Consider the following 13,918-nt stretch of genomic DNA (forward strand, 5'->3'; position numbering starts at 1 on the left):
ATTGATGTGATGATTTGGATATATACCAAGGGGTGAGGGTCATAGGGTGATTCCATTCCTAGTTTTTTTGAAGAATCTCCATACTGCTTTCCAGTATGGTTGTACTAATTTGCAGTCTCACCAACAATGTATGAGTGTACCTTTTTTTCCCTACATCTCAATCAACATTTATTTATATTCTTGATAATTGCCATTCTGACTGGAGTGAGATGAAATCTCAGTGTAGTTCTGATTTGCATTTTCCTAATTGCTAGAGATACTGAACAATTTTTCATATATTTATTGGCCATTTGTATTTCTTCTTTTGAGAAGTGTCTCTTTAGTTCTTTTACCTATTTATTAATTAGCTTATTTGTTTCTTTGGTATTAAGGTTTTTGAGTTCTTTATATATTCTGGATAGTAATCCCTTATCTGAGGAGCAGGTAGCAAAGATCTTCCCCCATTCTGTAGGCTCTCTGTTCATGCTCATTTCCTTTGCTGAACAGAAGCTTTTAATTTGATGTCATCCCACTTATTGATTTTTGGTTTTATTTCTTGCATATTAGGAGTCTTGTTAAAGAAGTTGATGGTTGTGCCAATATGTTGGAGTGTTGAGCCTACATTTTCTTCTAGCAGTTGCTGTTTCTGGTTTAATTCATAGGGTTTGATGTCCCTTGATTTGACTTTTGTGCAGGGTGAGACACAGGGATCAAATTTCATTCTTCTAAATATGGATGTACAGTTATCCCAAAACCATAAGGCTATTCTTTCTCTAATGTATGTTTTTGGCACCTTTGTCAAGTATCAGATGACTGAGGGTTTGTCTCTGTGTATTCTATTCCATTGGTCTTTGTGTCTGTTTTGGTGCCAGTAGCATGCTGTTTTTGTTACTATAGTTCTGTAGGATAATTTGAGGTCTGGTATTGTGATGTCTCTGACTTTGCTCTTTTTACTTGGATTTACTTTAGCTATACTGCATCTTTTATTATTTCAAGTGAATTTTAGAACTTTTTTTCCTAGTTCTGTGAAGAATAGCATTGATATTTTGATGGAGATTGCATTGAGTCTGTATACTTCTCTTGTAGTATGGCCATTTTGACAATATTAATTCTTTTTATTCAAGATTATAAGGAGGTCTTTCCATCTTCTAAGATCTTCTTCAATTTCTTTCTATAATTTTCATTGTATAGGTCTTTTACCTCCTTGGTTGGATTATTCTTTTTTTAATTTTTATTGTAAACAAATGGGATACATGTTGTTTCTGTTTGTACATGGAGTAACAGCATAGTTTGGATTATTCTTAAGCAGTTTTTTTTTTTTTTTTTTTTTTTTTTTTTTTTAGGTTATCGTGAATGGAATAGTTTTCCTTAATTTTTTTTTGGGGGGGGTTACTGGGGATTGAACTCAGGGCCACTCAACCACTGAGCCACATCCCCAGCCCTATTTTGCATTTTTTAAAGATGGAGTCTCAGTGAGTTGCTTAGTGCCTCATGGTTGCTGAGGCTGGCTTTGAACTCACAATCCTCTTGTCTCAGCCTCCCCAAGTTTTCCTGAATTCTTTCTCAGAAGATTCATTATTGTAGTATAGGAAAGCAACTGACTTATGCATGTTGGTCTTGTATCCTGCCACTTTTCTAAATTTGTTTATCAACTCTAGAAAGGCTTTTAGTGGAGATTTTTTTGGGTTTTTTTTTTTTTTTTTTTTTTGTCTTCTAAATATAGGATCATGTCCTCAGCTGATATTATTTGACCTCTTTTCATCTTTGTATCCGTTTAATTCCTTCTCTTGCCTGATTGCTCGAGCTAGAGTTTTAAGGACTATATTGAATAAGGAGTGTTGAGAGTGGACATCCTTGTCTTGTTCCTGTTTTTAGAGGAAATGCTTTCAGTTTTTCTGTGTTCAGTATGATGTTGGTCTTGGGTTTGTTATATATAGCCTTTACAATGTTGAAGTAAACTTCTATTCCTAGTTTCTCTAGTGGCATTTTAAACATGAATGGATGCTGTACTTTGTCAAATGCATTTTCTGTATCTATTGAGATAATTTTGATTCTTGTCCTTAACTCTATATACATGGTGAATTACATTTATTGATTCACATATGTTGAACCAATCTTGCATCCCTGGGATGAAACCCACTTGATCATGGTACACTATCTTCATAACATGTTTCTGAATATAATCTGACAATATTTTATTAAGAATTTTTGCATCTGTGTTTATCAGGGATATTAGTCTGAAGTTTTCTTTCCTTGATGTGTCTTTTTCTGTTTTTGGTATCAGGGTGGTACTGGCTTCATGGAATGAATGTGGCAGTGTTACCTCCTTTTCCATTTCATGGAATAATTTTGAGACAGAGGCTCACTAAGTTGCTAAGGCTGGTCTCAAACTTGCAATCCTTCTGCCTCAGCCTCCCAAGTCGCTGGAATTACAGGTATGCATTACTGTGCCCAACTTTTATTGTTGTTTTATTGATTTTCTCAATGTCTTACTTTCCTCATTATCCAGTTTACCTTCTGAGGTTCAAGACTATGATCATCTCTCAGCTCTCATCTTGTACACTTAACCCCTTTCCTGTGACATATTTTGTCCCTGGTTAAATCCCACTCTGAGGGCTTCACACTGTATCCAACAGCTGAATTTAGCTGGGGAAAAACACGCAGTCTTACTGGCTGGTCCCACTTCCTACGAGCCCTCAGTGTGGCTTGCAAGCCACATTTCCCTGGTCAATTCACCTTCCCCAGTCTGAGACCACAATTTTACAAGATGATAACCTTTCTTCCTATTTCAGTGAAAAAACAGAAACTTTCAGAAAAGAAATTCCTCATCCACTAACCTGCCTGCATTTCTACTGCAGGGAGAATGACCTACTCCTGACCACCTCATCTGGGCCCCAAGATTCTGTTCCTTTTCACCTGTTTAGAGACAGGACTCCTGAAATTATCCCCTATTTCTTCTGAATAATCAGTACCCCCACATTTTGCTGAAACATTTCCACTGTGGTACAAACATACTATAATAAAATACTTTGTCTTTAAAAAGATAAAAATCATCTTTTGTTACTTGCCTATACAGCAAAAGTTCAATATTCATAGTAGAGCTTACCTCTCATCCTTGGCAGGGAGGGAATTCTGATTAGAAGGAGACATATGAGAGGTTTCAGCATTATTGGGAAAATTTTACTCCTTTTTTTTTTTTTTAAACAATACTGGGAATTGAACCCAAGGTTTGGCACATGCTAACCAAGTGCTCTACCACTGAACTACATCCCCAATCCTTTCTTAAAATTTTTTATTTTGAAAAAAAAATTATTTTGAGATAGAGTCTCTCTCACTAAGTTGCCTAAGCTGGCCTCAAACTTGTGATCCTCCTGCCTCAGCTTCCTGAATGACAGGTATAGGTAACTGAGCCAGTTAAATTTTCATTTCTTAAGCTGCACAATATTTAATTATTCTTTGTAGTATATATGCACATATCCATATGCATTATAACTTTATATGTATGAAATAGTTCACCTTTATTTGTTGTGGTGCTTAGGATAGAACTGAGGCCCTGTGCATGCTTGGCTAGTGTTCTACCACTAAGCTACACCCTCATCCATACATTTACTTCTTTATTGTTTTTGCAGTATTGGGGATCAGGACCTTGCCCATGTTTAGCACATGCTTTAACAATGAGTTATTCCCTCAGCCCCTCATCTCAACTAGAGTCTACATCAGGGTTTCTCAATTTGGGAACTATTGACACTTTGTGTCAGATAATTCTTCATTTCTTTTTCTTTTTCTTCTTCTCAGTGCTGGTGATCAAGCCCAGGGCCTTCCTTGCTCATGCTAAGCAAGTAATGTGCTGCTTATCTATATCCCCAGCTGGGCCAGATAAACTTTTTTTTTCTTTCTTTCTTTAGCTATAGATGGACACAATGTCTTTATTTTTTTTTATTTATATTTTTATGTTGTGCTGAGGATCGAACTCAGTGCCTCACATATGCTAGGCAAGTGCTCTACCACTGAGCCATACCCCAGCCCCTAGATAACTCTTTATTGTGGAAGACTGACCTGGACATTGTCTTGCCAAATATCTCGTGGGGGACATCTTGAGCAGCAGTTTTCAAGAGTGATCTTTCCACCCACCACAGATGATTGGCAATGTCTACAGACACTTGGTTATCTCAACTGATGAAGTGCCCATAGCACTTAGTGAGTAGAGGTGAGGCATGGTGTACTAAACATCCTTCAGTGTGCAGGACACAGTAACAAATTATCTGTTACAAAATTTAAATTAATGCTGAGATTGAAAAATCTTCGCCTTAACTCATTAGCAACATTGACACAGTTGATCACTCCTTGAAATGCTTGCTTCTTTTTTCTTTCTATTTATTGTATTTTATTTTTCCACTACTGGGGATTGAACTCAAGAATGCTTTAGCACTTATTACATCTCCAGGCCTTTTATTTATTTATTTATTTATTTATTTATTTATTTATTTATTTTGAGACAGGATCTTGCTAAGTTGCTGAGGCTGGCCTTGAACTTGTGATCCTCTTGCCTTAGCCTTCCAAGAGTCTGGGATTATAGGCATGCATCACCATGCCTGGTTCAAATACTCTTTTTTAATCCAAATAAAATCCTGGGGTGGGGCTGAGGCTGTAACTCAGTGGTAACATGTCTATTTAGCAAGCACAAGGCCTTGGGTTTTTATTCCTGGCAAAAAAATAAAGGAAGAAGAGGAAGGAAGCAGGGGGAGAAGGAGGAGGTGGAGGGGAAGAGGAGAAGGAAAAGGAAGAGGAAGAAGAGGAAGAAAGAAAGAACACCATAATTCCTTATTTGCTGCTCCTTCTCAGTTTCATTGATCAAAGCTCCTTTTCATCTTTTAGACCCCTAAATATTAGAGGGCCTCAGAAGTCTACACAAGGCCCTCTCCTTAACTTTAAACCAAGCTCTTATGCATATCATTGTCCCTTAACTTTCAATGGATTATTTGCTTCCATTCTCTACTGATATAGTCCATCTTTTATGCAGAAATCAGAGTGATTTTTAAATTACCAGATATCATTCACCTGCTCAAAATCCTCTGGTGGCTCTTAGTCACTCAACTATTGAGGTTTAGGACACAATATCCCAAATTATACTACCCTGTCATGCTGAATAGTTTGAACTAAAGGAAAAGAAACTCAGAAACAAGATCTTTCAGCTTTGTGCCTGCCCTTTTTCCTCCTCCCTTTTCTCCTTCAAGGCCAACCACAGAAACTAGAAACCCTCTCTCCCAAAGCCAGCTATAAAACCTAGAAATATTACACTATCCTCTATTGTCTTTCTGTATAAGATCTGCCCATGAAGAAATGCTCTGGTGTTCACTTTGGCAGACATATACTAAGATCAGCATAGCCCCTGCTCAAGGATGATAGACAAATTCATGAAGCATTCCCTACTTAAAAAAGAAAGAAAGAAAGAAATGCTCTGATTTGCCTTGTTGGATAGTAGATCATAAGACCCTTGTTCCAAAAGAGGTCTTGTGCCATTCCCAGGAGGAACGAATGCCACTCAGGCCAAGAAGAATCTGAACAAGCAGACCTTGCTAAGTGTCTCCTTCTGTTTCCATTATATCATACCCTTTTTGTCCAATCACATTTCTACACCATTGTTCATTCTCATCAGATCCAAGCAGAAAACTGGACAGTTTCTCTGGTCTTTGGGTTGTTATTTCTGAAGATTCCTGGGTCTTATAAAACTTTGATTAAATAAATCTGATAACTTTTTCTCTTGTTCACCTGCATTTTGTTATAGGCTATTGACCATGACCCTTTCAATGATTGATGAAAGGAAATACACCTTTCTGTTCCTATAGAACAAAATACTAAGTCCCCACCATGGCCTATGAAACCTTCCTGGCCTTGTTCCTTCCCACCTCTCTGACTTCATCTCCTCTGTTCCACCCACTCTGACCTTCTTTCTGTTCTTCTAGTTGTAACAATTTAATATAGAGCTCCAATTCCTTCCTGCCTTATGACCTTTTCTCTTCCTTTTTCTCTCCCCAGATATTCTTCCTCCAAATACCTGCATGGCTACTCCCTTACATCAGTTATGTCATTGCATAAAAATTACCTCCACAAGGCTTACCCTCATCACTGGATTAAAAATAGCACCACCCACACCCACACCTGGGTTTTCCACCTATTTTCTTACACTTCTTTATTGTGTTCATATTGTGCCTGACATTGTATCATATTTTATGGCTTGATTTTTATTGACTATCATCTACACTCAAATGTAAACTACAAGAAGCAATCAGGGCTTCTATTTCACTGCCTTATTCCCAACCCCTAGCACAATGCTTGGAACAAAAGAAACCTTGAATAAAGATTTGTTGAATTGGAGACTGAGGGTACAGCTCAGTGGTGGAACACTTGCTTAGCCTGCCTAAGCCTCGAATTTGATCCCTGACACCATCAAAGAGAAAAATAATTTGTTGAATAACTTACTCATAGAGCTGTATGTATGAGGAGAAAATGGGATAATATATGTAAGACACTTAGCACAATGCCTAGTATTGCAGTCATAGTGTATGGTCAGTGTTTGCTAAAGAGCAGTTCTTATTAAACACTTCATTGCTTTTTTTTTTTTTTTTAAGTATACCTTTCGCTGTCTCATTCTGCCTGAAAAACCTGCCTACAAGGAAAGCACAAACTGCTTTGGGAGGAGGGAGGAAAAATTTTGACACAGATCCCAGCAGAACTAAAAACCACAGAAACCACCAAAACTAAACAGAAGGGGAAATTTATTTAACCTTTGGGAAGTTAGAATTTTTGTCTCTTGTGCTGATGATAAATGGCAGAGTGTTAGTGCAGCATATGGTTCCATGTGGTGAATGTGGAATGCAGAGGAATGTGAGAATAAAAAAACTTCCAGCCAGCTCCATGCCTGGTGACAGGGTAGCACAAATGGGTATTGGAATAGCCTGGGAAAGCTGAGGTTGACAAGCTGGACATGAATAATGCTGGGGGTAAAGTGGCTTCCCTTTACTCATCCTTCCTGCCTGTGTTGCATCTCCACCTACAATAAATCTTTTCAGTCTCCACAGGTCAAAACTGTGGCCATCTTTCAAGTCTTGACTCTCTGAACCCCTCCATGAAGACTTTTCAGGTAAGGTCATCCCTAATTAGAAAAAAACTTCCTTGCCACTTCTAAATTTTTCCCCTTGTATCTGGAGCATTTAGTAATATGACTTTTTACATTTATTAGACTAGTGGGAATCCACCATATCTGTCTTCATATTTAACTGACAAATTCTGAGTACTTGGTTAAGAATTTTGTGTGTGTGTGCTGGAGATTGAACCCAGAGCCTACACACTGAGTTATACCCCCCAGTCATATATAATATCATTTTTTGAGATGGGACTCTCACTATGTTGCTCAGGTTGGCCCCAAACTCCTAGGCTGAAGAGATCCTTCTGCCTCAGACTCTCCAGTAACTGGGACTACAGGTGCATGGCACTGCACCCCTCTACACTCTCTAAGGGAAAGAGAGAGCAGAGACATCGTTCTTTCCTCATTCCACAGTCCAAGTCTCTCTCCCATGTAAGTGATTTTTCACTTGTGTCTTTTTATGTCTTCTTCCGATCCCATGTTCTCTAGCCAGGTCTGAGGGTGTAATTCTCCTGGCTTATTTCTATTCTTTGTCATGATTAACTTGGTGACTACTCCCAGAGAAGATAATGAGGTTCAACTAGGAGAGAGCAAGCACTGTGAGTCAGTCAACATTCAGGTAGTACCTATGCTTTAGCGGAGAGCCTGTAGTCTTTTCCATTTCTATATCTTCACATGTTGAAGCCTGGGAGAATCTACGAGTCCATATGTCTTCCCTCAGGACCTCTGAGTCCTTTTCCAAAAATTTAAATTTATTGTTTTCATCTTTGTGTGTCTATATGTTGGTAGGGATGGAATCCAGAGTTCCATGCATATTAGGCAAGTGCTCTACCACTGAGCTACACTCCTAGCCCCTTTTTAAATTTTATTTTAGATAAGGTCTTACTAAGTTACTAAGGCTGATCTTGAACATAAGGTCCTCCTGTCTCAGCCTCCCGAGTAGCTGGGATTACAGGTGTTCCCTGCAGTGCCTGGTTTGTGCTTTCATCCAGAAAGTTCATCTTTTATGTGTTTTTTTTCCCCATTTTTTGGGGGGAATTATCTTTTCAAAATAAAAATGTTTTCATTCATGATTTAAGTTAGTTTTATTTTAATTTATTTTTAGGGCATAAAACAATAAAAATATGGGTCACGTTACAAATTTGTGTGTCATCCTTGCACAGGGACCAAGCTAATCCCTGTATCATTCCCATTTTAGTATATGTGCTGCCAAACAAAGTAAGCACTTGAATTAGTTTTAAAGGGGTTTGTGCCTATGTTTATATTTGCATTTATAGTCACAATAGCAACAAAAGGTCACCTAAAAATAAAAGTAGACTGTTTAATTCAGTGTTTCTCAATATAGAGCCTACAGGTATATTCTCTGAGGTTCAGCACCAAATCATTCTTACAATGGCAGTAAAAATATCTCAGTCTCAAGGAAAAGTACCCTCATTCCTCATCATTCACAGCCATAGCATCTCACACCTCTCTTCCTATCACTGTAATTACTGACTTTCCTTGGCTTGACTATAAGTTCCATAAGGGCAATAAGTACACCTGTCTTATTCATCTATGTATCTCCCGTTCATAGCATGCTGCTTGGCATACACCAGGTGATCAACAAATACTTGTTGAATGGATACATAAGATAAAACACACACACACACACACACACACACACACGCACACACACACACACACACACACACACACACACACAGTCACTACCCTGTGGAGTCTATTAGGTCTGAATGCACAAACAAAGCAATAAGAGAACAATTTCAAAGCACAGGTTCATGCGGATCAAAGATTTAGACACTAGAACAGAGACCCTGCAACCACTAGAAGAAAAAGTAGGCCCAAATCTTCACCATGTCGGCCTAGGACCTGACTTCCTGGACAAAATCCCTAAAGCACAAGAAGTTAAATCAAGAATTAATAAATGGGATGGACTCAAACTAAAAAGCTTCTTTTCAGCAAAAGAAACAATCTATAATGTGAAGAAAGAGCCTTCAGATTGGGAGAAAATCTTTAACACATGCACCTCAGATAAAGCATTAATCTCTAGGATATATAAAGAACTCAAAAACTTAACACCAAAAAACCAAATAACTCAATAAATGGGCTAAGGAACTGAACAGGCACTTCGCAGAGAAAGATATACAATCGATCAACAAATAGAAGAATGGAGGAACTTTAGATTATGTAGAGGGAAATGAAAGGGAGGGGGGTATGAAAAATGGTGAAATGAGACAGAAATCATTACCCTATGTACATGTATGTACAAGAATGGTATGAAACTACATTGCATGCAACCATAGAAACGAAATGATGTACCCCATTTGTGTACAATGAATCAAAATGCAGTCTGTGAAAAATAAAAAAAAATAATTTTTAAAAACCCAAATATATGAAAAAATGTTCAACATCTCTAGCAATTAGAGGAATGCAAATCAAATCTACTCTAAGATTTCATCTCACTCCAATCAGAATGACAATTATCAAGGCAACAATAAATGTTAGTGAGGATGTGGAGAAAAAGGTACACTCATTCATTGCTGGTGGGAGTGCAAATTGGTGCAATTGTTATGGAAAGCAGTATAGAGATTCTTCAGAAAACTTGGAATGGAACCACCATTTGACCCAGTTATTCCACTCCTCAGTTTATATCCAAAGGACTTAAAATCAACATACTATAGTGACACGGTCACATCAATTTTTATAGCAGCTCAATTCACAATAACTAAACTACTGAACCAACCCAGATGCCCTTCAACAGATGAATGGATAAAGAAAATGTGGTACATATATACAATGGAATATTACTCAGATTTAAAGAAGAACGAAATTCTGGCATTTGCTGGTAAATAGATGAAGTTAGAGAATACCATGCTAAGTGAAATAAGCCAAACCCCAAGAAGGAAAGGCCGAATATTTTCTCTGATATGCTAAAGCTAATTCACAATAAGGGGTGGGAGATAGGGAAGAATAGACTTATTTTATATTAGGCAGAGGGGAGTGAAGGGAGGGGAAAGGGTATGAGGGAAGGAATGACAGTGAAGTGAAACAGACATTATTATCTCATGTACATGTATGACTGCATGACCTATGTAATTCCGCAATATGTATAATCAAGAAAATGAGAGATTATACTCTATGTATGATCTAGCAAAATGTATAAATGTATTCTACTGTCATATGCAACTAATTAGAACAAATAAAATTAAAAATTAAAAAAAAACAAAGCACAGATTTGTAGCAGGGAGTTTCTTTTTATTGAGAGAAAACGAACTTTATCCAGAGATTATGATGCAATTATTTATTTATTTATTTATTGGTACTGGGGATTGAACCCAGGGGTGCCTAAGCACTGAGAAACATCCCTGGCCCTTTTTATTCTTTATTTTGAGACAGGATCTCACTAAGTTGCTTAGGGCCTTACTAAATTGCTGAGGCTGGCCTCAAACTGTGATCTTCCTGCATCAGTCTCCAGATTTGCTGGATTACAGGCATTGCCCCCACCCCCAACAACGGTGTGATTCCTTTGTGACTCATTTTAGACTGCCTTGAAATCCCTGAAATGGAAAGAGTAAGAGGGAGGAAGAAGAGATGGATTAATTTTCAATAGGATCCCAGGAATTTCAGAATCAAAGTAGTTAGCCATGGAGGTGGAAGCAGTGTTGACTAAAACTTTAGTGTTGACTAAAACCAGTGTTTCCAAAGTTACTCTGGCTCAGAACACAAAAATAAAAATTAAGGGAAAAGAATGTCTAGGTTAGTGACCTGAGATCAACCCAAAACAGGAGAAGGCTGTTTTGTCCCAAGTCTGTAGCTAATGATGAAACCAATGCACAGTGCACACATACACTATCCTTGCATGGTCCTTGTAGTCTAAGGCACAATTAGGCAAACTGAAGAGGGAATCAAAGTGAGGTACAGAAGGATTGTTCTCTCCTGAAGAACTGTGGTGGCCCAGCCTGTGCAGGTAGCTGGACAGGCAAGGCTGAATCACAAAAGAGACCTACACCTACTCAGACGAGAAGGACAAGTTTCCCACTGCTACACTCAGTGGAGCAAGTTATACAGTCATATATGCAAAGTGTAGCTTAAGTTGAAGGGGCACAGAGCAAGGGGTGAAGAGAATGGGATGAAGTTATTCTAGAATCATTCAAAGAGTGGTTGAACCAGTATAAGCATTATCTAGGCACTTGTCCAAATGCAGACTATCAATCCTCATTTCAGACTTCCTAAATCAAAATGTGCAATTTAACAACTTCTTCAGTTGATGTGAATACACTTTAAATTTTTGCAAAACACTGATTTCTTGATTAAACGGAACTTAAAAGGTAATGATGAATATAATTTTAAAGGTTAGGAGAAGCCTCAGGTGGTCCCCTAAGGGAACAGGGCCGGTGGGAGAAAAAGAGGTCGGAGGATTTATCTTGGATGGAAAGGTAAAGGGCCGGGTAGGAGCTGACCTCTGCTGTGATCCCGGAATTTAGGGATAATAGCACAGAAGGGCCTGAGGTCGCTGGATAAAAGGACTGCTGTCACTCTCATTCACCATCACCGCCGCCATTCTCCATTCTATCTCAATCGCCCAGGTTTCCCACTCCAGGGTTTCTTCCCACTTTGAGTAAACAGACCAGCTGGACCTCGGGGGTTTCGGTTCAATTTCGCCCAGTTCCGTTGGTTCGACCTACTTTGGTCGCTAAGGCGCGGAGCTTCGCGTTTGCAGAGGAAAAGATGTCACGCCCAGTAGGCGGGCCAAACAGATTCCGCGCCGCTCCCGATTGGCTGCCAGAAATTTGACCAGGTTCGCCGTCTCGCGGGCTGCAGCGTTAGTTGTCAGTATCAGCTGCTTCTAGCTTCCAGGCAGTTCTTTGCGTCCAGCACTAGACTCCGAGGACAATATTCAGTAAGCCCTTAGCTTCGGAAGGAGAGAAGATTCGAATAATCCGGCTCTTGCCACCATGATAAGCGTTTTGGATGTTCAGGTAGTTTTTGACCCCATCGGGTGTCCGTAGTTGGAGTAGCTACTCGAACCGTAGAGAATTGTGGAATTTATAGTTCTAAATCTGATCCGGGTGGAACCGAGGCTCGTGGAAGACAAGAGATTTGGAGCGGGGTATAAAAGCGGAGGAGGGGAGACTTTCAGACTAGGGTCCCAGAAGGATGAGAAAGAACGAGGAGTCTAAATTAGGACTCCAGCAATTAGCATTGTTATGGTTTTCTTTTCAGGTGCTGACTTGAACCTGATCTATTCCTTTCAAATCAAAGCTGTTCATCCACGGTGGGAAGGACCAGGCAGCCAAATGGAGACGCCATCAGTCGATCCAACGGGAGAGGACATCTCTCAACTGCAGCAACAATGGGAAAGGAACCCCCAGGAAAACGTTGACTCAACTACTCAGTTTAGGCAGCAGACTCAAGACCCTCCTACTGAAGCCCTTGAACTGGGAATGAATCCAGATCCAGCCAGTCAATTTCTAGAGAATCCTCAAGGGACAGAAAAACTGGTCACTAGACTTGAAGGAGGCTCTGATATATCTCATGAATCAACTCATGAGATGCCAGAGTTCCTTCAAGCTTCTGATCTCTGGTACTGTCCCGATGGGAGCTTTATCAAGAAGATCATAATCCGTGGCCATGGCTTGGACAAACCCAAGCTAGGCTCCCGCTGTCGGGTACTGGCTTTTGGGTTTCCTTTCGGTTCAGGATTGCCAGAAGGCTGGACAGAGCTAACTGTGGGTGTTGGATCTTGGAGGGAGGAAACTTGGGGAGAACTCATAGAGAAATGCTTAGAGTCCATGTGTCAAGGTGAGGAAGCAGAGCTTCAGCTCCCTGGGCACTCTGGGCCTCCTTTCAGGCTCACACTGGACTCCTTCACTCAGGGTCGGGACTCCTGGGAACTGGAGACCAGCGAGAAGGAGGCCCTAGCCAGAGAAGAACATGCAAGGGGCTCAGAACTATTTCGAGCTGGGAACCCTGAAGGGGCTGCCCGATGCTATGGAAGGGCTCTTCGACTGCTGCTGACTTTACCCCCACCTGGTCCCCCAGAACGAACTGCTCTTCATGCCAATCTTGCTGCCTGTCAGTTGCTGCTAGGGCAGCCCCAGCTGGCAGCCCAGAGCTGTGACCGGGTGCTGGAGCGGGAGCCTGGCCACTTAAAGGCTTTATACCGAAGAGGGGTTGCCCAGGCTGCCCTTGGTAACCTGGAAAAGGCGACTGCTGACCTCAAGAAGGTGCTGGCAGTAGATCCCAAAAACCGAGCAGCCCAGGAAGAGTTGGGGAAGGTGGTTATTCAGGGGAAAAAACAAGATGCAGGGCTGGCTCAGGGTCTGCGCAAGATGTTTGTCTGATTAAAAGTTAAATCTTAAGAGACAGGAACCTGTGAGTGTGTCTATTCTGTGAGATTTTTAGGTCTATTATGTGAGATTTTTAGGGGCCCTGGGAGGGTTTCAGCCCATATCCTATTTCCAATTTTTGCCTTCCATGGGGAGACAGCAGTGTTCTCAGTCTCTCTCGGGGGAGCTTATCTATCTCGGAAGAGATAGAGAAGCTGTCTAAACTAGTAAGTTTAGGACTGACGAGAGCAGAAGCTAGACCTTTAAATCCTGGGAACTACATCTCCCAGGCTCCTTGTCGCTGGGGCCTGTTCGGCGCGTGCGTCAGTTTTTCAGCCAGCTACTGTGGAACTACTACTTCCACCGCTGTGCTCCCATTGGCCCTGCCTGTACAGCCATTTCTTTTCTCGATTCATGTACTCAGCATCCAGGTCTCTTACTGGTCGGTAGGACTTCCGGGACGCCC

At 40.4% G+C, this 13,918-nt stretch overlaps 1 protein-coding gene and 1 non-coding gene across 3 annotated transcripts; one reads left to right on the forward strand and one right to left on the reverse strand.

Annotated features, from left to right (window-relative positions):
- Window positions 1-8,241: 8,241 nt before the first annotated feature.
- LOC124989886 (U6 spliceosomal RNA) lies at window positions 8,242-8,349 on the reverse strand. The gene has a single exon (XR_007109693.1). It is a non-coding gene; the product is annotated as a U6 spliceosomal RNA (small nuclear RNA).
- A 3,597-nt stretch (window positions 8,350-11,946) lies between these two features.
- On the forward strand, window positions 11,947-13,479 carry Fkbpl (FKBP prolyl isomerase like). 2 transcript variants are annotated; one of them, XM_047558845.1, is made up of 2 exons: window positions 11,947-12,102; window positions 12,347-13,479. In XM_047558845.1, the coding sequence occupies exon 2, from the start codon at window positions 12,421-12,423 to the stop codon at window positions 13,465-13,467; it is 1,047 nt and encodes a 348-aa protein (XP_047414801.1). In that variant the 5' UTR covers window positions 11,947-12,102; window positions 12,347-12,420; the 3' UTR covers window positions 13,468-13,479. The 2 variants fall into 2 exon arrangements, with proteins under 2 accessions (XP_047414801.1, XP_047414802.1); XM_047558846.1 differs by lacking the exon at window positions 11,947-12,102 and adding an exon at window positions 12,188-12,233.
- Window positions 13,480-13,918: the final 439 nt, after the last annotated feature.

Source organism: Sciurus carolinensis, chromosome 7, assembly GCF_902686445.1.
Source record: "Sciurus carolinensis chromosome 7, mSciCar1.2, whole genome shotgun sequence".
NCBI lineage: Eukaryota > Metazoa > Chordata > Mammalia > Rodentia > Sciuridae > Sciurus > Sciurus carolinensis.